The sequence below is a fragment of the Motacilla alba genome, chromosome 4, assembly GCF_015832195.1.
Source record: "Motacilla alba alba isolate MOTALB_02 chromosome 4, Motacilla_alba_V1.0_pri, whole genome shotgun sequence".
Lineage (NCBI taxonomy): Eukaryota > Metazoa > Chordata > Aves > Passeriformes > Motacillidae > Motacilla > Motacilla alba.
This window is the reverse complement of record NC_052019.1, coordinates 25,532,523-25,560,280: the sequence shown is the minus strand read 5'-3', so window position 1 is coordinate 25,560,280 and position 27,758 is coordinate 25,532,523. Positions and strand designations below refer to the sequence as shown.

General features: G+C 38.8%; 2 protein-coding genes across 7 annotated transcripts in view; both read left to right on the top strand.

Annotated features, from left to right (window-relative positions):
• The window catches only part of TEC (tec protein tyrosine kinase), a 44,269-nt gene extending 36,570 nt beyond the window's left edge, over positions 1–7,699 (top strand). For 3 of the 4 annotated variants that reach the window (XM_038135706.1, XM_038135707.1, XM_038135705.1), the window contains 10 exons: positions 672–726; positions 890–969; positions 1,512–1,645; positions 2,452–2,526; positions 3,231–3,402; positions 3,563–3,779; positions 4,312–4,376; positions 5,335–5,453; positions 5,787–5,944; positions 6,602–6,807. In XM_038135706.1, the coding sequence (XP_037991634.1) occupies positions 672–726; positions 890–969; positions 1,512–1,645; positions 2,452–2,526; positions 3,231–3,402; positions 3,563–3,779; positions 4,312–4,376; positions 5,335–5,453; positions 5,787–5,944; positions 6,602–6,679 (1,153 nt within the window). In that variant the 3' untranslated portion in view covers positions 6,680–6,807. Of the gene's footprint in view, positions 1–671; positions 727–889; positions 970–1,511; positions 1,646–2,451; positions 2,527–3,230; positions 3,403–3,562; positions 3,780–4,311; positions 4,377–5,334; positions 5,454–5,786; positions 5,945–6,601 lie in introns of all 4 variants that reach the window. The other variant, XM_038135704.1, reaches the window with a different exon arrangement.
• Positions 7,700–7,832: 133 nt separating this feature from the next.
• On the top strand, positions 7,833–26,868 carry LOC119700507 (tyrosine-protein kinase TXK-like). 3 transcript variants are annotated; one of them, XM_038135710.1, is made up of 15 exons: positions 7,833–8,641; positions 12,762–12,813; positions 13,031–13,133; positions 13,333–13,541; positions 14,549–14,614; positions 15,238–15,292; positions 16,115–16,194; positions 17,567–17,694; positions 18,850–18,924; positions 19,869–20,040; positions 20,732–20,948; positions 21,882–21,946; positions 23,936–24,054; positions 24,509–24,666; positions 25,975–26,868. In XM_038135710.1, the coding sequence occupies exons 3-15, from the start codon at positions 13,035–13,037 to the stop codon at positions 26,041–26,043; spliced, it is 1,512 nt and encodes a 503-aa protein (XP_037991638.1). In that variant the 5' UTR covers positions 7,833–8,641; positions 12,762–12,813; positions 13,031–13,034; the 3' UTR covers positions 26,044–26,868. The 3 variants fall into 3 exon arrangements, with proteins under 3 accessions (XP_037991638.1, XP_037991636.1, XP_037991637.1); XM_038135708.1 differs by having other exon boundaries at positions 7,833–9,610; XM_038135709.1 differs by having other exon boundaries at positions 7,833–12,190.
• The last annotated feature ends 890 nt before the right edge of the window (positions 26,869–27,758 follow it).

Genomic DNA, 27,758 nt, shown 5'->3' with positions numbered 1-27,758 from the left:
CAGAATCTGATTAAAGGCTGCTGTGCCACTTCCCTGCTTGGCTACTGAAATAACAGCACAGCTCAAAACAACTGCACCACACCGTTTGCAAAGTGCCTGGTTTTCCTTTTTTTGTTATTCTCTGTGACTGGCTGACATGCTGGTGCTTCTGCGGCTGCTTTAGCCTGCCCATGCAGCACGGAGCTCAGAGGTGTGCAGCCATGACACTCAATTCAGAGTTTCAGCCTTCCCTTTGCTAGGTGGGTCCTCCCTGGGAGCCCAGAGCTGTGGAGATACTGAATGACAGAGCAGTCTGACAGCAGCAGCTCCACGGCTGGTTTGACCAGTGTGCAGGAAGCTGCTTCCCAGGGCTGCCAGCCTTCCCCTTGGGCTGCTCTTCACAGCAACTGCTGCCATCAGCCTCGACGTGTTTGACGAGTGTTTTTTGCAAAAACCTACATCAGTTGTCTGAGTTTAATGGGCTTTTGTGGGATGGATTTGTTTCAGGGCTTTTTTATGGGACAACTGCACAGTGTAGTAGAGACCTATTTTTGCATGTTATCAAAGGTTCAATTCTTGATCTTCATTTATCGTAAAATTATTTAATCTCCAGCTTCATAATACTTTGCTTAAAGCATTTTAGGTAAATCATGCACCTTGGGGAAGTTTTATTTGCTGATGTTGTGTTGCAGGTGGTACAGCCGAAACCTGAACAGAAGCAAGGCAGAGCAGCTCCTCAGAAATGAGGTGAGCACATCAGCCTTACTGTATCAACTGTGAAACTCACTTTAAATAGCTTTTTGAGTTAAAGCAGAGGCTTATTTTGGCAAGTGCATATCCTGGAACCAAGTGAAGGAATCATGTAACTTAAAACCAGTTGCTCAAAACTGCCAATGTGCTTGTGTTTTAGGATAAAGAAGGTGGTTTTGTGGTGAGAGACTCCAGTCAGCCTGGCCTTTATACTGTTTCCCTTTACACAAAATTTGGAGGGTGAGTTTCTGTGGCTTCTCTGCGCACCTTGTCTCATCTGAATACTGTTTGTATCTGTGTCCAAATTCACTGGCTGGGGGAAAGCCAGGAGAAGGCTCAATAAAGAAACAGGCTGCTGATGAAAAAGATGGGTGACTAAAATGAACTTCTCAACTCCATGGTTAGCTCCCATTTGGTTTAATCCAGTGTAGACCTTAACCCCCATCCACAGGAGGAGGTTTTGCTCTCCCACCCCATTTGGTCTCTTCTTTCCTGCCAGCCTGCATTTGTGTCTGCACGTGTGAGCTGAACTGGGGAGCTCACTGGGCTGAAAATTAACCTTTTCTGGGTTAATCTTCAACTTGGTTTGAGCACTGAGATGAAGGCAAGTTGCCAGTGCTTAGGGTATTTGATATTCAAGCTGTTCCCAGAGCATGTGGTACTCTGCACCTGTGCTGGCCCTTTCAGTTTATTTTTTCTTGTCAATGTGCTCCTCTCAAAAAATTCACCACAAATGACATGATATTATTACTAATTGTTATTGTTGTTATTTTTTTTCCCAGGGAAGGTTCATCAGGAATAAGACACTATCATATAAAAGAAACAGTGACGTCACCAAAACAGTACTACCTCGCAGAAAAACATCTCTTTAACTCCATTCCAGAAATAATTGAATATCACAGCCATAATGCAGCAGGTAGATGGATTGGATTCTTTCTATCACTCAAAGTTGATTTGAAAAGGAGCTCAAGACATTTTATTGTTTTAATGAAATTTTGGGGGGGTTTGTGGATCCTTCCTTTTCAGGGAAGCCATGAAACACAGCAGTTTCACATTATTTCAATATAGACAGTAATTTGAAAGGTTTTGTGCATGTATATATATACACATATGATGTATAAAATGTTACTTCCCCAGAGTAAAAGAGGAATAGTTGTATCAAGTTAGGAAAAATTGTCCCCTTAGCTCCACATTGTGTTTTTATCAGCTGCCTGTAACCCACAGTAGATAGATAGGGATGGTACTTTGCCAGAAAACTCTCGAGGCCCTACCTTTTTACCTGCTGGTCACTGCCACTTGAAATAATCTAACCTTCCCATACAGCAAACAGTTGAGGAGAACAATAATGTTTTATTTAGAAAATCCCTACTCTAGATCCATAGCTGATGGCTGATGTTGGTCTCTGCCCACTGTATGATGAAATGAGGAGAGTATAGGAATTGGGTTCAAGGCACAGATACTAATACTTCTTTTTCCCAAGTCTGATATGTGCATAAATCTCCCTCAAGAGCTATAATTTCCAGATCTTTACATCAAACTCAGATGGCCCAGAATTTCCTGGTGACATTCTGGAAAATATACCCCAAACCCACACTTTTCATTTATTATAACTGATTTTTCTACATATTCTTAATTGAAGTCTGCAGTGAATGAGAGGCTGAGTTGCTGCCTGGTGCTGTTTCAGAAGTAAACTGTGTCTCTTGAATTGTCATTGAACCTCAGGTCTCGTTACCAGGCTGCGTTACCCCGTGACCCCAAAGAGGACGACAGCACCCACAACGGCAGGATTCAGCTATGGTGATTGCCTGTTATGTTCATCTACATTTATTCTAATGATTTTATGTATGCTGAGATTCTACAGTACTTTCTTACAGTTTTGTAAAGGTCTGATCCTGTGCTGCCATTGGCTATATGAACTTATGCTGGTCCAAGCTGTACTTTCAAGACCCTTGCACAGAGTATCAGCATGCAGAGGCACCACGTGCCACTGGTGCTCCAGTGAAATTTGCTATTTTCCTCCATGCTTTCTGCCATGGATATCTTGACCTCTGCCTTATTAGAAAGCTGTGCCTTTGCTTCCTTCATTAGTCTCCAGACTTCTGACTCAAACTTGACCCTTTGATTTTTGTTGAGGGGTTACTGTTTTAAAATATAAATTTGGAATAGCCATTTTTCAAGCGTGGTGATGTGAACAACTTCTATGTGTCGGCACAACTTTGTGGTGGCATTTTGTTGAAATCAAATCTGATAGTATCAGTATGTAATTGCTGGCCTTGGGAAAGTTTGAATTTTGATTTCTGTGTTAGTCAGGAGTTGCTTAAAGGTCACGTCCACCTAAAAGTTTGTTTTGTGATGTACAGAAGTGTTCAGTTTTCAAGTTAATTCTCATTTTCTGCCTAAATTCCTTAATCTGCTACTAGTCCAGTTTCTCTTTCCTCTTCCTTATCCTCTACCAGCTCAGTAGGTTCCTTAACTGTTTGTTAACTTGTTTTGTTTTACAGAGAAATGGGAGATTAACCCCTCAGAACTGACATTCATGAGAGAGCTGGGGAGCGGTCTGTTCGGCGTGGTGCGCCTCGGGAAGTGGAGGGCACAGTACAAAGTGGCCATCAAGGCAATTCGGGAAGGTGCCATGTATGAAGAGGACTTCATTGAAGAAGCTAAAGTAATGATGTGAGTTGTGTGCTTGGCACTTGGATTTCCAGTCCTAGGCCTCTGATGCTGTATACTGATTATAATAAACTCTGGGGGAGGTGGTATTTCTGCAGTTTTGGGTGCTGGAGAACTAGAACTGGGTGGAGGAAGTAATAAGACATGATCTCAATCTTTTCAGGAAGCTAACACATCCTAAACTAGTTCAGCTGTATGGTGTGTGCACACAACAGAGGCCCATTTACATCGTGACAGAGTTCATGGAGCATGGCTGCCTTCTCAATTACCTGAGACAAAAACGGGGAGTTTTGAGTAAAGACACTCTGCTTACTATGTGCCAAGATGTATGTGAGGGAATGGAGTACCTGGAGAGGAACAGCTTTATCCACAGAGACCTGGTAACATCCCATTAGGCAATACACTCCACTTTGAAATTTTTATTTTTGAATGTATTTATTCCTTTTTGAAATGGCCTGTTTGTTTACAACTGTCTGTTCTTGCAGAAAATTGAGTGGATGAAGTTGGCTCTTTATGGTCTATTCAAGTCTCTAAAACTGCTCTGTACAGAAAATCATGAGAGATTTTTCTCTCCCAAGAAAATGGAATAAAATCTCTCTGAAATGTTTATAAATAGTAGCAATTTGTGCTGATATAATAGCCTATCTCCTTTCTGTATTGGTGCCATTTTCACCACACATTAATCCCTTGAGATGGTAATTTTTTCTGTTGATCTTTTCCACAATAGTGTAGTTGTGAAAATGGTACTATCAAGAGGAGATCACATGTACTTTTTATAATGAGAATACACCACTGAACGTGGTAAATGGCTTGACTTGCTAAGCATTGAATACAAAGAGATTATTAGATTGGTGTAATTTGTGTGCAAGAGACTCCCAAGTTTTCATCCAGCTCTAATTATTCCCATTGCAGGCTGCCAGGAACTGCTTGGTGAGTGACTCAGGAGTAGTCAAAGTCTCGGATTTTGGAATGACAAGGTATGTGTGAGTGTGCAAAGGCATTTATGGAGATTTGGAAAAATTCACCTAAGCTTTGTACTTAGCCCAAAGGCAACACAGACCAGCAAAATTGCATACAAAAATGATCTTTTTTGACCTCTTTATGAAACATCCTTTGATGGGGTTTGTTTTGCCTTTTTCTTTTCTAGTGCCTTTAATGCTTGCTTGTTCTGTGTTGATTTCCTTACTCATTTTAAAAAAGACAGAGTTTGTGTTTCAGAGGGCAGAGCTGCTGCAGAGATATTAGTTAAACTGTGTTTTGGTAAAATAGATGTTAGAAAGAGGCTGTTCAGTGAGTTTGGGATTCTCTTGGGGAAGTTGTTTCAGAGTTGTGCTAGCTGAAGGGCTGGGAGATGCTGAGATCTGGATGGGGGGTTAATTTCCTGCCCTTGTTAGCACCTGCGTGGGTGATGTGTTGGTGAGGCAGTGGTGGGAGCAGCTCTTCCAAGAAAGGTGTTAAAGCACCGTGGTTTGACTTTTGCCACATCTCTGTGTTGCTAAGTTTCTATGTCCCCTGACAACTGAACTCAGACTGGCTGGTGAAAAACAGAACATGAAATTTCTGCTTTTCCCTCATTTTCTCCCATAATGGAGATGTTTAACTAGCAGGTGGCCTAGACCTTTGTTGTATAGCTAATAAATCACAAGAAAGGACTCTTGGGTAATATGAAAAATGAACAGAGTCGTGGCTGAAGCAGTAGTACTGCCCCAGGGAAGCTATTTTTATCTTGTGATGCTAACGCCCGTGGCCATTAGGTGGCAATATGAGCTTCTAATATTCCAAGGCTGACAGAAGGATATCATCTCTCTCTCTCTCTTTTTTTTTTTTTTTTTGGTGTTTTTTTTGTTTTGGTTTGGTTTTTGTTTTTTTGTTTTGTTTGTTTGTTTGTTTGTTTTTGTTTTTTGTGGGTTTTTTTGGTGTGGTTTTTTTTTTTAGGTATGTCCTTGATGACCAATACACAAGTTCTTCAGGGGCTAAATTTCCTGTGAAATGGTGCCCCCCAGAAGTCTTTAATTACAGCCGATTCAGCAGCAAGTCAGATGTCTGGTCATTTGGTAAGATATTCATCATGGAAAGAAAGTGTATTTTTTCTATTTCATCAGTAGCAGTTAAGCTCTGGTTATTGAGAAGGATTCAGGCATCTGAGAAGAAGCTCAGAGAAACCATTTGCCATGGTTTTATTAGTGATAAAGTTCCACAGACACATTTAGTTCCGTTATTCATTAAAACCCATGCTACTAGAATAGTATGTTTTCAGTGATGACACTTGTGAAAAGTCTCTAGAATATGGTTCTCCTGAGTCCAGGGCTCAAAATAAACACATGTGTTTAATAAACATGTATGTTTAAGAAGTTAGTTATTTTCTTTTTTTTTTTTTTTCCACCCAGGTGTTTTAATGTGGGAAGTATATACAGAAGGAAAAATGCCCTTTGAAAAAAGCTCCAACTATGAAGTGGTAACAATGGTTAGCCAAGGGCATCGATTGTATCGGCCCAAACTGGCCTGTAAGCAGATGTATGAAATGATGATGATGTGCTGGCAGGAGGTATATATTTATATATATATATATTTGCAATTTTTTTTTGTCTTTGAATTGAAATAAAGGTTGATTTAGAAACAGCAGTTATCTTCTCTAGAGCAGCATTCTGAGTGCATCCAGGTCTCTCAGCTATTCATGTGCAACTGAACTAGAGCTCTGATAAGATAAAACATTGAAGAAATTTCTATGAAATAAATGAACTGTCAGATTAAGTATGTGAAGGCATTTAGTAACAAAATTAAATCATTTCTCATTTCTGAGGTCAGAAAGTAAAGTTGATGTAAAAGAGGCATCAGAGAATGACACCCAAAATTCTTAGGAGCATGAAAAACTTGCATAAAGAAAGATTGGAGCAGTTCATTGGGAAGGGTGGGAATGGGGAAGAAAAATAAAAAAGGTGTAAAACTATACAAAATAATGAATTATATAAAGAGTGTAGTCCAGCAACACCTATTTATGCCTTTTTCAAAGCATAAAGAAAACTGTTGCTTACTGAGATTAAGTGACACATCCCAAAATGCAGACAAGGAAATATTTTTACATTTAATACCTAATGAATTGCTAAATTCCTCACCAAAGAATGATGATATGTCCAGTAATTTATCAAAATCAACACAACCTTATTGATTTCCGATCACAACTGTGCATGCTTTTTATTTTTAGAAACCAGAGGAACGCCCGACTTTTGAAGAGTTGCTTCATGCAATCATTGACATTGCAGAGGGTGAAGATGCTTTTTGAAAAAAGGCAATAGCAGCACAAGCAGAGAAAATCAGGCACTTCCAAGAGATATGTGGCTTCATAGTTTCTTTTTAAGAACTTGATCCTGTGAGCTGTTGGGTGCTGCTAAATAAACAATGTGGGGAACCTGTAATATCTGATGCACTCCAGAACAAGGAGAGTTTTCCATGATGTTGGGAAATGAGCACAGTATCTTCAGCAATATTAGCAATCTCTGTATCTTCTCTGAAAAGTCAGCATAGCTGTAAAGTTCAGCTCTTTAGGGAGGGAGAAAATGTGGCCAGAGGCCAGGAACCTTGATTGTATTTAGTGGGTTGAGGTTCATGTACATACAGTCCATGTTTTTGGGTTTCTCTTTGCATGGGCAATAGCATTAGTAGTGATTTGCATGCTTAAAAATGGAAGGTATCTATAAATGGCTTTTTACTGACACTGAAATGTTCCCAGAGATTCTCCAGAAACATTATTTTTCTTGGTTGACGGGTGTTTATCAAGAAGACAAAATGCACCTCTTTCATTTGCACGTAGTAAGTTGTTACCAGCTCAGTTTAGCATAACACTCTAAAAGCTCTGCTTCCTGAGCCATGATGTGCCTGGAGTCATTGTAAAGTTGGTTTACCAGAGATCTCCCATGCTTAGTCTTCATGTTACTAATGAAAAATAAGTCCAAGATTCAGCACAACTGGCTGTCAGTGAACCATAGTACCATGTTTTGGATTAATTATAAAATTATTTATATGCTGTATGTACTGTAAATACATAAATTGAATGCATTTATTTATATAAAGTGGGGGGTTTTTGCCATGAAATGTTCAAGCAAAAATGTGTCCTTCCTTCACTTAAACACACAGTTCTATACAGGGGGGGTTGTAAATGAAAGAAATTCTCGAATGTGTTTAAGAAGGGCTGGTGTTTCTGTCTGTTGTCTGTACATATAGTGCTCTAACCTTTCTGTTCATAACAGAACATATCATACTGCATGTGTGTGTAAATAAACTGAATGTTAACTGTTGTTTGGAACCAACTGATTTGTAGCCTATAATTTACTGTCAATGCATCCATCATAAGTCAAACTAATTGTTCACACGCATATGGCATTATGGTAGTGCATGTATATATATGTATATATGAATATATAGATATATACATATATAGATATGTACACTTTGGTGTGTATGCATACACTCTCTCCCTCTTTTTATATATATATATGGCAGAATGAATACATATTTAAATGAATTTGTCCATGATGAAATGTTCAGCATTACCTGAACTCTCCTTGGAAGTTACATGCCTCATCCCCTCCGCTGGAGGCTGACATCTCCACAGTCTTACTGAAGCCTACTTCAGTTAACCTAACTGTGTAGCAGTGCATATGAGGACTGTTTTTACTCCTGTTTCACTGCAGTCACCTTCTAAGGAGCTCTATTATTTTTTTTCCTTTTCTGCTGCTACTTGTGCTGTTGTGCCATGTGTAATAGCAAATAGATTGCACCAAAAGTTTTTTTTTTTTGCGAGTAGTCAGAGAGAAGTATGATGAATTTGATTTCCAATTAAGTTACTAAGAGTAACCATAGTTAGCTTAATACATTCCATCATTGTGGCACTGGAGTATTTCAGTAATCAATTTTAGAGATGTTTAGATTCCCACACTGTTTTGCTTAATGTTTGCCTTTATGTTCAAAAGGAGGAAGCCTCCTCTTTCTTGGAAGAAGTGCTTTCCTCTTATCATGCTAGTCTATTGAAAAGCTACAGGTTGCCAGAAAGGTTCAAACGCCTATTTCCTTCATGACAAAGTCTCAGAAGATTATTCCAACCATGCAAACTAACCTGTCAAACTGCTGAGTCCAAAACCACTCTCCAATCAATACCAACAGCAAGCATTGTTGAAAGGGGAAATCTAAGGGTTTCTACTCTACCTGGTAGAAGAAGTAGTGGAAAAAGCAATGTGGAACATTTAAGGTAAGCCAAGCACACCTTTCCTTCCCTAACTGCTCCTTTGAATCCCACTTTCTCTTAAGAGTCTCCAAAGTATGGTGCTGCTAACTCCTGAACAACACATCATGGCATAAATAATGTTTCCCTTAAAACCCAAATGAAACTTAGGAAAATCAGAAGATTAATTGCTTGCAATGAACCTTAAGCCTATTTCATTGCAATAATAAATATTTATCATTAATTTATATAATAAAACGTACCATAACTGTGTGAAGTTTTGGCAGCAGTTTTCTCAGTGGAGTGGGTGCTTTGAATCTGACCCTTTCACCTGCCTCTTCCCAGTACCTGAAGATAATTTCTGTCCACTTGGTATTTGGCTTGATACTTAGGAGGTTCCGGAACTTTGAGGCACCCAATTTCTAGACAAATTCATTTTTTTTCATTGAATGTAGCCTTAGGTGGCTAAATTTAGGAAGGATCTAGAGGCCACCTTTAGAGGCAGCTGTGTTGCTGACTCTCCTGGTGTCTTCAAAGGCAGGTGGAATTGCTCTACCATCCTTTCTTCTCAAGGAGCTCACTCACCCTTAAGCAACTTCAGCCCTTCCTCCCTTTTTTATTATAACTGAATTCTGTCAAATGTTGGGGTCAAAAATCCATTTGAACAAAACCATTCTGTGATTTATATCTGCTGTGGGCTTTTTACTTTTTTTTTAAGCAATACTTAGTCCTAGTGGTAACAGTTTAATAACTTTTCTTTTTCCTATAAAATGTTTGATACTAGAAAGCAGACCATTTTTTCTCCTTCTACTCTGTTTGGGTCTTTTTTTTAAAATAGAAGGTAAGTAGGCGTGGTCAAACAATATTTGTGGTTTACCATGCTTCGTTTCAGAGCAAAGAGCTCAGTTTGGGCTGTTTTACTGGCACAGCTGGTGAAGAGAGGTTTGCATTTTCATTTTAACATAAATGGATAACCAGATATGATTCATTCTACCTGTAAGTAAACTTGGCTGCATATTTTGGTATTGTAGTTTTGTTTTGTGCAAAAGCAGTGTACTTAGCAAATGAAGTATTTAAATATTGGCATAAAAATTATAATCTACTTTCTCTTGCACTGCTAAGGGGATCTCTGTTAAGATTGCTTGTCTGGACTTTCAGAATCAACACAAAAATATGAATCCATTTTATAACGAATTTAGCAAAGCAACTGATTTTACATATTGATAGGGAGATATTCCCACATACTGTTCTTAAACTTGTGAACTGCATAAGCATGGATTGAGAGATTGGTAGAACTAAACCTGTCTTTCTTCAGAGTAGAGGTAACTCACAGGAAGGACAGGAAGCCTCAGCTTGCACACATCTAAAGCTGAAAGCTTGTATTTTAAAATGATTTTAGAAGTAAACTGTACTGTGGCTTTCTACCAGGTTATTGATTTTTGTAGTAATGTTGAAAGCTGTCAGACCATACCAGGAGGCATGCTGTGTTACAGCAAAGGTTTGGTGGGTGAAGCTGAGTTTGTAGTGTTGAACACAGTTAACCTTCTGCTCCTTTGTAAGAGCTTCTAGCAAAAAATGGTGGAAGAGTGCAAATGTTAGACATGGATTGGAGTGTCTGCAGTGTTAGTAGTGCTTTGGGAAACTGATTCAGGAAAGCAAACTCAAGTGAAGAAAATGTTGAACTAGCAAGGTTATAACATGGAAATGACAAAAATTCATTTCTAAAAATTGATTTCTTGTTGCTTTTGTCTTTGATGTTCCTTTTCTAAAGCTGCCATTTACAGTGAGTAACAACTGAGGATAGGAGGAAGATTGCACATATATGTGTGAATTTGCCATGTATTCAGCCAACATTATCAACCCAAAGTGTATTCTGGGTGTTGTGGGACTGTATCAGGCCACGATGTGTTTACACTCTGCCTTCTCTGTTCTGATGGGACTCTCTTAAGCTGCTTAAGCAAATGGCTTTTTCTGACAGCTGACCCATCTTTTTCTTCTTCCTCTTGCATCCCACCTGCTCTGTTGTGCACAGATAAATTTATTTCCAGTACTCAAAAGTTGGTTATCAAAATGTCAGCTGCACATTTTTAGGCTGAGTATTTGTCAGATTAGCTTCAACACCGGTTTCCTAATGTTTTTACTTTAGCCACATGCTTCTCGTGCCATGGTTATTTCTTGTTTTGAAACAGAGCATCCTAATAGGTCTGATGTACAGAACTGTCATGGCTCTGTGCAAGTGTTGGGATTGGTGTTTGCTTGTCTGTCATGAGGGAGATAATGTGATACTGCTTTATAAATGAGTGTCTTCCTCCTAAACTGCTCATTTCCAGAAAGAAAAAGACAATAGCACTGAAATGCACTGTATTTGTTTGTTCCTGTGTAAAATAACTTTGTCTAAGGTGGCAAGCTTTCATCAAAAATTACAGAAATAAAAAATTCTCTATACAGTTGAAGAAGGAAGATGGCAAGTTCTAGATTCAACACCTCAAATACTCCTCTTGTTTAATTTAAACCTAGGTTTTAAACTACTGAATTTAGTTGTTCCATCATGACGTACCCCAAGGATCAAAGCAATGTGTGTACATAGCTTGTGTTTTGGTAGAACTCAAGGGAATGTGAACTGGAAGATTTAATGGGGCTGAAGGGGCTGGAGAAATTTTCCTTGGTATGGATTTAAAAGAAGCAAGATTTGATTACTTTATTTATTTTTTTTTAATTTATGGGAAGCTTTTTGGTTAGGACGGAAACAGAGAAGTGGAATCTAAAATAATTGATAGCTCCATAAGTACTTTATTTTAACAGACTTCAAAATTAATTTACTGTTAAAATTATAGAATATTTCTTCCTCTTAGCCTGTATTTCTTTCCTGTGTTCTGTCCAAGCAGTCTGTAATTCATAACATGGCAAATCTAACTGGTCTCTCTGTTCTCTTCCAAATATGGAATCCAAAATGTGATTTCCTTGCTGAAGCACAACTCTCAGTGATACCATCTGTGACTAATCTTTAATTTATGAACTCGTCAGTGTGGTTACTTGAGTTGAGGACCAGGGGATCTAGGCCAGCTAATATGTGACTCTAACACTCCTTGAAAAATCCAGTGTTTTGTATAGGAAAATGTCCTTGGTGAAAAATCAAAGGAAACCAGACAGAATAGTTCCATTTATTTCAGTGATCTAGCAGAAGGGATAATCAAGCAGAAATGTTTTAAATGAGTAAATTCTATTTTCAATGTATTTGTATTTTAAATTATAGCTTTTAAAAAATTCAAATACAGGAGTTTAGGCATTATAATTCTTTCTTAGTTTTTCTGGTGGGTTTTGAGGCAAGAGAAAGGAAGGAAGAGCACAAGACATGAGAGAGTGCATGTGGGGGTGAGAAGTGTCAGGCAGGAAATGCCATCTTCCTGCTGCGTGACAGCACGCACTGCTGTGCAGCCCTCAGTGTCAGCATCTTCCTTGGCCATGAGGAGAGCAAGTTAAATCAAATTATTCACTCAGTGTATCAAAGCGTTCCCCATCTGTAGTGTTGGCCATGTCTTCCTGAAACAGCATCACAGTTTGGGCCTACTTTCTGATGTAAGTTATGAACTTAACAAATATTAATTTTATCGGGAGGGAAAAGTGTAGTTCAAGAAGCTTACCAATGACCAGGAAAGATGTAAAATGCATAGATCAGTACATGAGTCTTTGCTTGAGAACTGAAATTCCAAGCCATCAGGTCAAAACTTCTGGCCTTAAGTCAATTTAACTAAAGTAGGACTTAGCTCTGCAGAGCTGAAGGCTTTTCTCTATGGGCTTTGATAATGTTTCCTAGCAGCCTTGGCAAATTTCCAAGCAGAAGTGTACAGTTTGCACTGCATTAATTTACACTTGTACTAATTTCTGCTGAATTAATTCCACAAATACTCTAGGAGTAATGCAGGGACAAAAGAATTTCAGAAGTGACTGAGATTGCTGAGAAAAGATGTATAAAGACAAATTAATTCTCAAAGAACTGGAAATTATCTGCTGTAATTATTTGCTAGATATCTCACAGCAAGACAGAGCTAACAATGCATGTAAGCACATAGGATAGTTCTTAATTGTGTAAGTTTTGCGAGCAAACAAACAGGAATACTGCAAATATGGAAATTGTTCTTGTTCACAGATCACACCATCCAGTCTGTTTTCTGCTGCTGCTGCTGCTCAGTGCAAGAAAGGTATGTGAAATGCTTAAATTTTCAGTAATTAAATATCTACACATAAAGGACTTCTTAAAATCCCTCCATTTTCAGTAGAAGAGCAAATATGTGGAAGTTTAAAGACACTGCACTCTGCATGTCCCAAATGAAGGAAGGGATGTATGGCCATGGATATTTTTATGTGGATGTTTACAGATAGGCATTCACACAAATGCTTCATGTTTTTCAAAATCAGAGAAATGAGAACAAAAGTGGACCTGGACCCTGACACTATCCTGGTGACCCAGTACTCGGCCTCACAACCAGATGTTTCCTATGAATCTATTTGGAAATGTGGGGTAAGTAACACTTTGGCAGGAGAAAAGAGAATTGAAGTGATTTGACCCACACAGTGGGTCAGTACCAGAATAAGCAGGGGAGTAAGTAGCTCTTGAGCACATGAAGTTCTTTGCTGCATAAAAATGACAGAGTGTCAGTAACTAAGCAATCTATAGTAGAGAGAAAAGACTTGTCATAAAAAATACTTTGATTTTTCAGCAGCGCAAGAGCCAATTACAGTTTAAGGACAAGCCATTACCTCCTCTGCCTCCTGAGGCTTTTGAAGACCACGCGAACAAACCCAGAGTTATTGCACTCTATGACTTCTTTGCTAGAGGGCCTTTAGATCTACCTCTCAAGAAAGCAGAAGAATACATTATCCTCGAACAGTATGATCCCCTCTGGTGGAAGGCAAGAGACCGACATGGGTAAGAGAGAGGGCATCTGTTTCAATCTCCCTACACAGAAAGAAAAAAGCAACTTAAAGCAACCTGTGCAAAAGTGGGCAGATAGAATGAGACTTATGAGACTATTTAGGAACAGGCTTGAAAGTATTCAACTATATATGAGGCACACAGATTGACTGGGCAGACTTTCAGCAGGGTTTGGCACCCCAGAAATGGACAGGGAATCTCGAATCTGTTGGGAATTCAGAGTTAAGCCCTACACTCAGTAAGTTCCTGAGCAACATAAGGGTGTTTGAAGACCATGTGAATCACTGGGCTCTGAGCCATGTGGAAATCCAGCTTTCCATATTTCAAGTGCTCTACAATGGAGCGTATACGGGTGAAAACGTTATGAAGCCATAGAGATCATGAAGACATATCTGAAACATAACCTCTTCCCCAAAATACCTGGTTATTTTAGAGAGCTAGATGACTTCAGTTAGGATCCTTTTCACACTTATGTTTGTTTTGTGTTGCTCCCCTTTCTCCTTTGCATTATCTTCGGTATATCCTGTACTCTGATATTGGGAATGGTTGTATGTTCCTTTCCCTTCAGATTTCTCCTTTATATATTTTAAATGCTTTTTCTCAACTCATGTTTTCAGTAAAAGTACACTGACAACTATTTTGAACATACAAGCGAGTGCACACTTTGTATTTCTTCATATAGACGGTTTGTATAGGCCAGAAATAAAAATGGTGGCTTCTGGTTCGGAAGAGAAACATTTTTTTTTTCCTAAATCTCAGCCTATACCATCTGGCTTTTTCATTTGAGTAGCCATCCACAATTGTGGGACAAAAAGGTTGTGCCTGGGATGAAAGGATTCAAATTTTTATTCAGTTCTAATGCTGGAATTCAGTATCTAGCAACATAGCCCCTAGGATAAGGAACCTTTGTGATTCAACAAAAGGATGATGTATATCTTAATCCTACTGCATAATATTACCATCCTACATACCATAATATTATCCCCAATATGTTCTTTCAGGAATGAAGGTCTAATTCCCAGCAACTATGTTACCAAGAACAAGAAAAGCAATTTAGAAACATACAAGTAAGTACCTTTGAAAATTATAATTGTGCTTTGATTTCTAAAAATGGATTGCAGAGATACATTTTAGTGTTTGATCCTTCAAATTTTTATTAGATGTGAACATGTTTATCAAAAGCTTTCTTTTTTTTGTTCCAAAACATTACTCTTAAAATGAATTAACATTCATGTTCATGAATCATAGTGTCAGAATCCAGATTTTTCCTTTTTCTGTAGACCCAATGCATAATGTTTCTGTATTCTGATCTTTGCCCGTTGTGATCATGTAGGTAATTCCAATTACTACAAATTTAAATTACAGGAGAGAAGATTAAAATTCTGAAAAATTGTAGAGAAGAAAGGCTGGACGCATCATCCAGGACTGTAAATTTTATCACAGTTTGGCATAACTTCTTCCTGGGGTTTCTTTTATTTGAGCTAATATTTAGTCACAGTAAATTGGGGCCAAAAAGTTCTTAAAAAAAAGGTCTAATAAAATAATTCCAAATTATGTAAGACGTGTTCATATACAATGATAGTTCTACACATGTTTTTTATTTGGAAGAATGCAACTATTAAACTGTGAAACAAAGCAAACATTCTTTTTTACTGGCTGAAATTAAGGATAGGTTATGTCCTTGTTGCAGATGGTACTGCAGAAACATGAACAGAAGCCAAGCAGAACTTCTTTTGCTCCAGAAGGTAACTCAGCTTACACATAGAGCTAACAGTATTGAAAAATAGCTATCAGTAGAGGCATCAAGAGCATTATCACAGTCAAATCAAAATCTCATTGGTATTCTGTAAGAGAGAAAGTAAATTTTAAGATTTCTGCCTTAAAATGAAAAGGATTTCTGGTGTAAGTGTAAAATGCAGACTATCCACACTTCACAAAGCTTGAAGTTGTACCCCCAGCAAATTCTATGTAGATTTTCTATGCCAGATAAATCAAATTATGGGGCTCACTGTGCTTATCTGTTGCATTAGACATTAAAAACTGAAATCCATGTGGTAAGCTTATTAGCTCTGAGTTTAGCAGAACTTAACAAACCACTGCATCTTCCTTAAATACAGAGCAAACAATCCACATTGCATTCTACCCCCTGTCAGTTACCAAAGTGCCTAATTCAGTCAAACTCATTGGGTCCTAGGCTCAGGCCCAGGACACGAAAGACCAAGGAAGAACATCTCAGACAGAATTGTTTTAACTGGATTTTTTTTCCTAGTGATTTGTACAATTTGATTTTTTTAATAAATTGAAGAATTTTCACTACCTCACACTGAAGAGTATAATTCAGCTAAATTGCTTATCTCTAAAAAGTTTCCTGGCACTTATTATTTTCTCTTGGTTTATTTTGCTCTGCCATGTACCTGGCTATCCATTCCTGTTCTCTACTTCTTGATCTTCCTCCCAAATAGTCATAGGTATTCTACAGAATTTGGTAATCAGCTGCAAGTCCTATCTCAAGAGAGCATTACTGAAGCTCAAAAGCATAAAATAACTCTACTTGGATTTCTTTTCAGCCCAAAGAAGGTGCATTTGTTGTCAGAGATTCAAGCCGGCAGGGTCTCCTTACGCTGTCCATGTACTCACGGGCTAAGGGGTGAGTTCCTCTGAATGGTTGGGGTTTGAATCAAGTGGTGATGGAAAAGCTTCCTTCAGACTCCTCAGAATAATTGGGTAGGTTGGACATGCACAAGAGCAGGAAACCACTGGGATTCTGTTCATGCAGAGTTAATCACCCTGTGTGCAGAAAAGATCAACGTGGGTGGTGGATCTGGGAGTCAGTGTGCAAATGTCCTGGCAAGACAGGATTACCTGCACTCACTGAAATTCTCAAATGATCTGCTGTGGAAACCGTGCCACAGCCTTTGGCCACTGCACCAAACTGTTTCCTTTCTCCACAGGCTCTGTGCACTGTAATCCCTCCCAGACTCTGCTGTGCTCAAACTTCACCTGCTTGTCTCCTAAAATCACCTCACCTCTACTGCGCAATCTTACTTTTCCTAGACAACAGCCACAGGACTCACACTTTTCTGTATCACCTACACCACTGACTTAACCTATTTCAAGCTGTCTTGTACCCTCTTCACCACATTCCCCCATTCCCCCATACCAACTTCTCTCCCTCTTGCAGCAAGCCAGAGGTGAGAGCAGATAAGGTATTGCTGTTACCTCCACCCTCTTCCTCCCTCCCTTCATTCCCTCCTTGAAAACCTGGGGTCAGCCCTCCCCAGCACCCTGGTGCTGTGCTGGGGACGGACTCACAATTTCTGTAGGCTCAGTAGTGTTTCTGACAATGGCTCAGTAATGCAGACTGTATAATGTATTCTGATCTCTGCTTGCTGTGACCATGTGTCCACAGTTTAGAGTACTAACCTTCAGCAAGCACCAGCCTGAAATGCAAACTTAAACTGCTTAATTTTGAGTGTCACAGAAAGCAGGGATAAGCAGACAGCAAAATACACAGAAATCAAAAAAGACAGATAATGCCAAGAAGTGCTGAAAAACAAAGGTGTCAAATAAAAGCTCCAATGAAGACCCTTTGAAGAAGTAGAACTGAAAATTTAATCTCATGCTATACATAAATATGTGTATAAGTTTTTTTGGCAGAAAAATGCAGGTAATTAGTAACATTTTAATTTTAAGAGGTTGTATTCAAATAAATCCTAAATGAGGAGGAACACTTCTTAAACACTGTGACTATTTCTTATGAATGCAATGATACAGGCATAAAAAATACTTGGGCAAAAAAAGACATTATGCAATTATCTCCCAAAGCTGGGAGAAAGAACCAGTCAAGGAATCTTTTTTTTTTTTCTTCCTCTTGAAACAGTGTCCCAGCTACACAGAGCCATTCTAAGCTGAGAACTGTGTCTCAAGTTTTCAGATTTTTCTGTTTCCATAGTGAAATTTAAGCAGATTTATGGTATAAATTATTTTTACTGAAAATTATAATGCTTTGTTGATTTCAGAAGTCATAATGGAGATATTCTACATTATCAAATTAAACAAAATCCTTCAGGACATTATTATGTAGCAGAAAACTATGCCTTCTCATCCGTTCCTGAACTCATCGAGTATCATCAACACAATGCTGCAGGTAATGTATGTGAGCTGATAATGGTTTTGCATATTTTTCTAATACTTTCCTTATAAAAAGAGACACAAGTGTTTCTATTGCTAATGAATTAAAATATGCCTTGATTCTTTCTATTGCTAATGAATTAAAATATGCCTTGATTCTTTCTGCCAAAGTCACAGCTGTCACGTGCATATACCACGGGGGAAGTGAAACTACCAAACTTGTCTACACGTATTAAATGAGTTTAGCAAAAATAAAAGCCTGCTCTGTATTCTCTTGGTTCACGTTTGACTGAATGGGACTTGGGTGAAATTTGATCATAACTCCTTCTTCGTCTACGACAAAGACCAGCATACATGCAATCTAATAAAAGCAGGAGCTATGCTGTGCATCAGCAGGCAGCATTCTACTGATTTTGGGAAAAAAAACCAACCCATAACACAAACAATCAAGGGCAGAATTAGGGAGCACAATTCAGCTTACCAGAGTTAGACACCTCTAACTGTTGGCTAATGGCAGATTTTTCTAATTTTTAGCATGAAAAATATCCTTCACCTTGGTTCTGCCCATCATTTTAATTCAAGATAAAATGGTTTTACTCTGAATGAGGGAAGAATGGAAAACACATGGAGATCCCTTGCACTAGAGAGGAAGATATGGGAATGGACAGAGCCTTTTGCTGGAGGGAGAAGAATTGTAGGAAACATTTGTAGCAGAAATGGCCCTAAAAGTAGTGGTGGGAAAAATCAATGAATTCAAGGGGTCCTTGGTGAAGGATGTATTCACTAGTACTCTTGGCTTATGAATGCAAAGAAAATAAAGGAGACACAAAAATATTTCAAACCTGAAAGTCATACTGGCAGACCCTGCTTAGGTCGGTGATACAGTATTTTAGAGTTCATTTAAGCTCACTATCATGGTACAAAAAGGCAAGAGTATTACTGTTGGCTTTATGAAAATAGAAATACTTTTGTAGTAAGGGCCCTATTAAATAGTCTTTCTCCATTTCTTCTCAATGTAGTGTTTTATCTGAGAAAGCTTTAGGCAAAAATAACTTCAAGAAATAAGAAATTTGCATCAGATTTCAAGTAGTTTTGTTTGAGAAGAGGTATGATAGCATATTTAAAAATTAAGTAATTGGTCAGCAGAATATTGTGGCTTTGTCCCCGACAGGTCTCATCACACGTCTCCGACATCCAGTCGGATCAGATGGACGGACCTCACCAGAAACCACAGGATTGAGTTATGGTAACTTTTTTATCTTCTTGTGAAGGAGATTTATCTATCTGCCTAGGCAAGAATTTAGCTTATATTGACCCAGCTACTAATTATGTTGTATCCGTGAAATTCTTTGGTAATAATAAACACACAAACAGTGTTAAGGTGTCAGTACCAAATGAGACACCTGACTCAGCTGCTTCCGTGCAGTGAGTGTTGTGCTTCTGTTACAACCACCAGTGCATTCAGAGCTATTTGGAATTTTCTAAATAAACCTAAGACTCAAATAGACATTTAATAGCTTTTGAAAGGCTATTTGACTTATGTAAATGCTTAGGAAACCAAAACTGAAACCTGAAATTAATACCATTTATGGAGAAGATTTTTTTTTTACCAGTCCTGCAAGTTTTAGAAATAAGAATGGAATCTTATGTGGTATTAAAACAAGCAAGCAATAAATGCCAGTTTTGTGTATATAGATTGAGAATCTCATACTATCTATTGGACAATAGGAACCTCCAAAACTGAGTATCTTTCATGTTCTCATGAATCTCAAGGCTTAATATTTCTGAAGGGTTGAACTATTGTAGTTATTACAATAAAGGTAGCCAGTGACTAGTTCTGTAGCTATACTATCCATCTGGAACTGGTTTGGAGCTAAAAAATCACACATCATTGTGCCAAAAAAGTTCTCATGTGTAATCAAAGCTAAACACTCGCCTTATCTTCAAGCCTCAGACATTCCTACATTAAGCAAAATTGCTAATCACATTCTTTAAGCTGTAAAACAGCATTTATATTTAAACATATATGAGCCAGTGAAAATGTTCAGATATTTAAAACTCATGCTATAGCTGACGAACAAGTGCGATGCTTTGCAGCGCTCATTAACTGCCATCAGCAGGGCACGTGTCTCCTGGAGCATGGCTCAGGAAAGCTGGCCTGACTCCTGACATTTCGGGTTGCTTTTGCAGGGGAGTGGGGATTAAACCCATCTGAACTGCTGTTACTGAAAGAACTTGGGCGTGGGCAGTTTGGAGTTGTTTATCTTGGTAAATGGAAAGAGACTATCAAGGTTGCCATCAAAACAATCAATGAAGGTGCAATGTCTGAAGATGATTTCATAGAGGAGGCCAAACTGATGATGTAAGTACAAAAGCTATTCTGTCCATTTACCAAGAAATAAATATAACCTAATTCCATTTGAAACAAACAAAGCAGTTTGATGGGAATGGCGGATGTGTGGGACAGAAAAGCTGATGTAAAGGTCTGAACCAAGCTGATGCAGATGCTTCCTATGCCCAGACTCTTTCTTTAGAGTGTGCCTTGCTTTGTACTATGGACCTCAATGGGGAATAAATGTTCTGGTAAAATGTAAATGTGCTCCTACAACTATTCTGTAATCTATAATTCAGTGTCTCTAGGAACACTGGCAGAGCTTCTATCCAACTAAAGCTTTTGAGAAACTGTATTACCATATCTGCAAATTTTGCAAATTAGGGAAATATTCACATGAGGTCTTGGCAAAGCCCAGAAGAGATGAAACCTTGCAGGCCCCTGCCTGCCAACAAAGTGTAACTAGACCTTTCCATTTCGCATCAACCAAATCAAGCCTTGCATTTATATAATTCATGAACAATTATGAGTTCACAGAGAGAACTTTTTGGAAGAAGTTGTAGAGAGAAATGTGCTTAATATTGGGAGAACTCTGAAGACAGCTGAATAGGACACTGTTTATCAAGTAGTGAAATTTTTTTTCAAAACCATCATGAGAATCAAAGGTTTAGTTACCTGCCAAGAGCAAATATTAGCCTGTCTAAAATGTGATTTCAAACAGGAAACTCTCCCACCCAAAGCTGGTCCAGCTTTATGGAGTGTGCACACATCACAAACCTCTCTACGTTGTGACTGAATTCATGGAAAATGGTTGCCTGCTCAGTTACCTTCGGCAAAGGCGGGGGAAACTCAGCAGAGATGTTCTCCTGAGCATGTGCCAGGATGTTTGTGAAGGGATGGAATATCTGGAAAGAAACAGCTTTATTCACCGTGATTTGGTAAGCACAATAGGTTTTCTGAGGTTCTTATCAAATATTTGCAGTAGAGAATGTGCTGTTGCATTTTATGGGCCACTAAGACTTCAGCACTGCAGGATCTAATAAGGCAAACCCAAACCTTTCAGCTGTTGTTTTGCCCATGGACAGCTCAAAAAACTACTAGAGAAAAGTTTTTCCTTTGGAAAAACCCCTTGAGAGCTCACAGAAAATCAGGATATTGACATGGAACTATCCTATCTGGTATTAGGACATCTCAATGTGAAAGCAAAAGAACACAACCAAAATCACAGCATTACAAAAGGTCAGCAACAATGAGAATTTTAAAAAAATTGAAATTTTTTCTATCTATATTTTTTGGCTCCCTACAGCCATTCATTAATGCTGGGATATATGAGTGGCTTTTCTGCCCATAGGCAGGGAATTAGAGGAAAGGAGTTTGTTTCTTTACTCCTTGATACTTATTCAATGCTCACATTTGGATGTAGAGAGGAAATCTTCCTCCTCTCCTACCGAGTTTCATGAAGAAATGTAAAATCTTGAAAATTAACAGGACGTTCCTGATTTCTGTAATGAAAACATCACAAAACAAATTAAAAAATTTACACTAATTGTCCCTAGTGTTGATGTTCAGGAAAATATCTGGTTGGATCATTAGACTCTGCAGCCTATAAGTCTTTCACTGCTAAGGATACATAAACATATTGCAACTCATACTACAAGCATTTAAGTTGCTAGGTGCTATGTATGTGTAACTACACAGTAATGAAATATGTTCACTGACTCAGAGACAAAAATTCACAAATATTTTTGACCAATACACTAATCTCCTTTCAGATATAAACATCATGAGCTAGAGCAAATACAACCAGCTGCTGTATTTCTCTTAAAATTCTTAAGCACAGATTTCATAAATGTTTCTCTCATTTTCCCCAGGCTGCAAGAAACTGTTTAGTCAATGTGGACCACGTGGTTAAAGTATCTGACTTTGGCATGGCAAGGTACGAGACCATTGACAAAGGTTTTGTGAGCACCTATTCTCAGACAGCTGCAGCATGATCTTTAATTAACCTCCCTGCTTGCTTCACTGGTTTGGGGAATCCCACTGGGGGTAATTTTTCAATCCCGATGTTGTTTAACCATTGTACCATGAACTGGATGTCGCGTCCTCCTCTTGCTCTTGGTGAGTGCAAGATAGGTAAACAAAGTGCCAGGTAAACTGCAGAGGTGTTTATGGACAGAGAAATGCCCAGAGTGCACAGGGCAGCCAGAAGCCTGAAGAAACAAGTTCCCCAACTTTGCTGAGCAGGATGGAAGTCAGAAAGTCACTAGGGACGGACCTGGGAGCTGGTGCTGACCTCTGGAGGCAGCGGTAGCTGAGTAGATGAGGCAGGATGCAGAGAGGAACATGTGGGTAGGAAGTGTGACACATGCTGCTCTAGCAGGGAAGTGGTTTTTCTGCTTAGTGACAGAACCAGGCAAAGTGGGGAAAGAGAGCACTCTCAACTCTGACAAGCCCCAGCCTGAGAATCATAGCTGTAGCTTCACAGACATTCCTCAGAGGACACAGATGAGCTGGCCAAATGACTGAATGCTACCCAAAGGGGATGTCTTCTTTCTTCTTTCCTCTTGCAAGCCCAGCACAAAGCTCTCCACTTTTATGTTTTACTGGCTGGTTTTTCTGTGGGTTAGCATGAGGGGGCAGGTGAGCTTGAAAGACAGTCAGTGGCTCTGAACAGAAGGTTGTGGTAACACTTATCTTGTGGCTGCGAGTCGTTAGGTCAGCACAGCCATGCTCCTTCAGTTTTGCCTTCTATTTGTCACCTCAGGCTTACAACACCCTAGCAGTTTATAGGTAAGGACTTGTTTTTCAAAGGGCTAATCCTGTACCATAGTTGTACTGCTCCCCAAAAGGGTAAGGTCAGTATCAGGGCTCTGGACTTATCCAAATGAATGAGAAAATACAGTAAGACCAAGGTGGCTGTCAGAGTCCAGCCTAAGAATAATGGACCTGAAAGGCTCACTGTGGTCACAAAATGGAGATCAGTGGTGTGGCTCCAGGACTCACTCTCCTGGGGAGGCTGTGGAGACGTGATGGGAACACAACCTAATTATTCAGAGCTCACACAACTGCTACTACAAACTATTTTATACAGCTATTTCGTGTTCCTTATTTAGTAGCCTCCATGTTTCTGTGCCTGCACCAAAATGAGAAAGTGAGGCAAAAAGATTACTTATTTGAATGTGACCTCCTTTAAAAGGTGCTTTAAAAAAAATTACCTTTATGCTTTCCCTGAGAATAAATGTGTACTGCACATCTGTGATCTGCTCAGGAGCATTAATACTTGGAAAATGTGCCCAGAGTTCATAAGGACGTTGGGCTCAGCCTAGTAATAATTTAAAATGTTGCCCTATAAATGTCTGCATCAGGCACATAATTTAATTTTATCTGGGAGGTCAGCTCCTATAAGCTTGGGGAAAAACAATTACTTGAGTGCACCTACAAGAACTGCTGCCTCGAATGTGATGAACATTCCTTTGTGTGTTGCTTTGATAACGATGTCCCTGAAATGGCGTCTGTGATGATGGACAGTGAGAGTCTTATTTGGGTAGAGCAAGCGGTTGAAAAGGTGGATTCTTTTTAAGAAAGACTAATTATTTATTGCTACTGATTTTCCTGCCCATGGTGAAGTGATGTATCTTATTAATATACACCCAAAAGATGACAACAATAACCATCCTGTCATTTTTATGCTTGTATCAAAATGTTTTATTCTGACATATTTCTGATGAACAATCCAAATCATTCATTTAAACAGAAATGTCTTTAAGTGCATTGCTTCCCATATGGGGTTTTTTTTGTGTGCATTTTATACTAAAATAGTGATATAATTTTGTTGTTTCCAAATTGGTACTATTTTTCTGGAATTCTAAACCATTTGTGGAAATGTCACTCATTCAAATATATGTGGTTTCCTCTTATTCTTCAGGTATGTCATTGATGATGAATATATTAGCTCTTCGGGTGCCAAGTTTCCAGTCAAATGGTCATCTCCTGAAGTCTTTCATTTCAAAAAATATAGCAGCAAATCAGATGTCTGGTCATTTGGTGAGTTGATCAGGTGAAAGGGCAACCACGCTTCCCCCTACTGATGTGATTTAGGGAAGTGTAAATTTTTACCCATGCTATCTATCTTAAGCTTCAGTCCTTCCCATTTTTCAAAGTTTGCTTATATTGGATAAATGGATTTTTCATTTGAAAGGTTCTGCACCAAAAAAGTAGACTTTGACTGAAATGTGCATTTCTGATGAGTCCTCATTAGCCAAACATATTCATCTGAGTTTCATGGACCATCACCTTAGCTGACTTAAAAGAGAGCAGAATTATATTAGTTGAAAGTTGTTGGGGTTGTATCCTTCATTCAGCTCAGGCTGCCCGTATTTTCATTCATTTTCCAAGACACAGAAGAATCAGGAGTGTTTTTTGTTCTCCTAATTTTGTTAAAAGTTTGTAGGTTTGGCATCTTTTGTTTTGTCCTAAACCTATTTTTGTTGACTTCTAGGTGTACTGATGTGGGAAGTTTTCACAGAAGGCAAAATGCCTTTTGAAACCAAGTCGAATGCTGAAGTTGTCCGTGAGATTTCTCAGGGTAACCGACTTTATCGACCACATTTGGCATCACATCCTGTGTACAAAGTCATGTACAGCTGCTGGCATGAGGTTTGTTCCCTTTTTTTTTTTTCCCTGAGGTATTACTTTGTTCTTAATTTTTAACATGGATATAATAACAATCTTAAAAGACCAAGGCATTAAATCTTTATTTCACATCTGCGGCATTCTCAGCATCTCCAACTATGTTTTTCACAAATCACACCAAAGTCTACAAGCCTCTGCTTCTTTTGACTGTTGCAGCTGAGAAGTATAGAGCACACTATCAGTACAACAGGTCCAGACCATTCCTGGGTTGGAATATGCCACTGCTCTCCTGTTTCTCTGCTGGGTGCAATGTGATACCCTTTTTGTGCCTTTGCATCATTCATGGCTTTCTCTAGATCTGCTCTGAATGATAACACATTCATACACCAAGTGGATATGCCCACTAAATGTAGATTTTGAAACTCCTTTTTCAAGTCTGTATCAGTATCTCTGTACATCAGTACAGCTCCTAGGCTGCACCACTTTCACCCTCTCCAAGCTGATTTAGTACTTCATGTTCTTTCACCATTTGTCCAGCACCTATTCCTTCCGATATTGGTAACAAAACACTGATTTCATCAACTTCTCCATTTGATTGATCCCTTAAGGGCCCTCCTTCTCTAGTCTCTAGAAGAAATGCATCTTTATTTTAGGTTAAATTCCTTCCTGAAGAGCTTTGTGTGCAATTTTTTCAAGTAAAACAGCAGGCATACATAGTGAGTAGCTGGGGAATCTTCCTGCTACCATTGTCTCCTTTATCTCCCACCTTACAACTCTGAATAAAATTTTTAAATCCTGAGTAAAAAAAAAAAGCTTAAGAGATGGAAATCTAAATTGCATCCAGCTTGCCTGCTTACTGCAAACCTCCATTGGGGTGCCAGCCAGCAGAGAGATCATGGGGAAGAAGTTCTCTTTCCTGTCTGCCACCAGAAAGGAGTTTGTTCCATTCTGAGCTGCAGCACTTCAAATTATACAGCAATGAAGATCCTTTTTCAAAATCACAGGAAGCATTCCTGAGTACCATGTTTTCCTGACTCTAGGGCTTTCCATAGACCTACTGCAGGGAGAAATTCCATAGGAATTCTGATCCAGAATTGAAATAAATATAAAGAAATTTCAGGATTTTTTTACAAGTGTCTGTGCTCATGCTGCTGATGATTACAGATTTTTCTTTTTCTCTAAAATGACAAATTTGATCTTTTCTGCCATATTAATAAAATGAAATGTAATTTTAAAGTGTTATCTCATATGTACTTCTATCCAATTTCTGAAGTCTGGTAATGTAATCAACCAATCTGCTAACACAAGTTTATCCTCTGCTTTTCTTTTCAGAAACCTGAAGGACGTCCTACTTTTGCAGAGTTAATAGTGACCCTCAGAGATTTAACAGAGATGACATAATCACAGATTTTTTCCTGAAAGGTTAGCATTCAGCATGCCACTAATGTAGCTGGTACAGAAAACTTCAACCTGTTAGAGAGGTCTCTACCTAAATCATAGTACCAGCATCCTACATATTGAAGCAGCTGTTTGGTCTTGGCACAGTTTTTCTTATTTGAGAAAGATTCTCCAGGACACTGATTTGGGACTCTCAAGGCTTTGTTTCCATGGTTAGGGAGAAAAATCTCTCTGAAAAGCAGTAACCAAGCCTACTCACCTTATAGATATTTTTATTCATTCTTTTGTTCAGAGTTACACTAATTCTTGCATCAATATTACTACATTATTTATACTTACTATGACTCATGCGCTGGGGAATAGTGATTGGCAGAGCAAAAATGATGGAAGAACCTATGATAAGCTCTGGCTAGGTCACTTTTAAAGGCAAGTCCTTGTGCACTGCAGAGCATCCGGCCCTGGAGAAGCAGAGCAGGGCTCTGTCCAAGGGACAGCCAGCTAAGTGGCTGCTGGAGCAGTGCCTACACGTGTGCCTGGACCCACTGCTTGGACAAAGCAGTGCCTTAGCCCTCCCCTCGCAAATGGCCAGAATGGTTCATGGGCAAGTTAAAACTGGAACCTGACAGTAAAGCTCAGATGGATCCTATGGTACCTTACATGGACATGTCTGTACCCCTACTTCTTCTGTTATTATTCACTTTTCATTTTAAATCTTAACTATGGTCAACATAAATATGTTGTAGAGAAGGAAAGGTAGATGGAATTCATAATTATTTAAAACAAAATAGTCAGATCATTGCAAATAAATATGTTCTTGGCAATTGTGATTGCATTGTGAATTATTTATAGGTAAATACACCACAGTATTTAGTTTTATAGGGTTTTGTAGACAAAATATGTAAAGCATGCTAGATAAAGAATGATTGAGTTCAATTTAATTTTTGTCACAAATTGAGTCACAGTTTAATTTTTTATTTCCAAATTCAAGAAATAACTGTAAAATTAAAATTAAATATAGAAAACCCCTCAAAGTTTGGAATTTCTGAAGAATGATGGCATCTCACAATCAAATATAGTCCTGGCAGTAATCAGTCATCTTTACTGTGATAATATTTTGATAGTTATCAACCCTTGGGAAAGGAAATTGTTAGTCTCATTGTTTGAACATTTGGGAGTACCTTCAAACACACTTCTAAGGTATTTCTGCATCAAGTAAACCATGATATTCTCATTATTTCATGTATTTTCCCAGAAGAATTGCCAGCAACTGATGTCACTGTTTACTTTCATAATCAATTTCTTTATGAGCATTTAACCCTTTATCAGACCTATGACTGAATGCAGACCTATAACTGTTGTGGTTTAACCCCAGCTGGCATCAGTACCATACTGCTGCTTGCTCGCTGCCTCTACCCTGGTGGGACAGAGAAACAGAAGGTAAAACCTGTGGGTTGAGATAAGAACAGGTTATCAGCTGAAAAAAAGTAAGATGTAACAATAGCAATAGCAATTCAAAGGAGCAAGAGGGAGAGGAATAGAACCCAAGAGAAACAAGTGATGCACAGTACCAGCGCTCACCCCCTGCTGACTGATGCCCAGCCCATCCACAGGCAGGCAGTAACCAGCAGCCCCCAGCCAACCTCCCTCCCTCTCCCCCATGATCATGACATTCTATGGTACAAAATATCCCCTTGGCCACTTCAGGTCAGCTGTCCTGG

Bases quoted from the DNA above. Each gene is read 5' to 3' on its own strand.
- LOC119700507 (XM_038135708.1), top strand. The intron at 12,814-13,030 runs GTATGTGAAATG...TTTCAAAATCAG, and splicing joins TGCTGCTCAGTGCAAGAAAG to AGAAATGAGAACAAAAGTGG. The intron at 20,041-20,731 runs GTAAGTACAAAA...GATTTCAAACAG, and splicing joins GAGGAGGCCAAACTGATGAT to GAAACTCTCCCACCCAAAGC.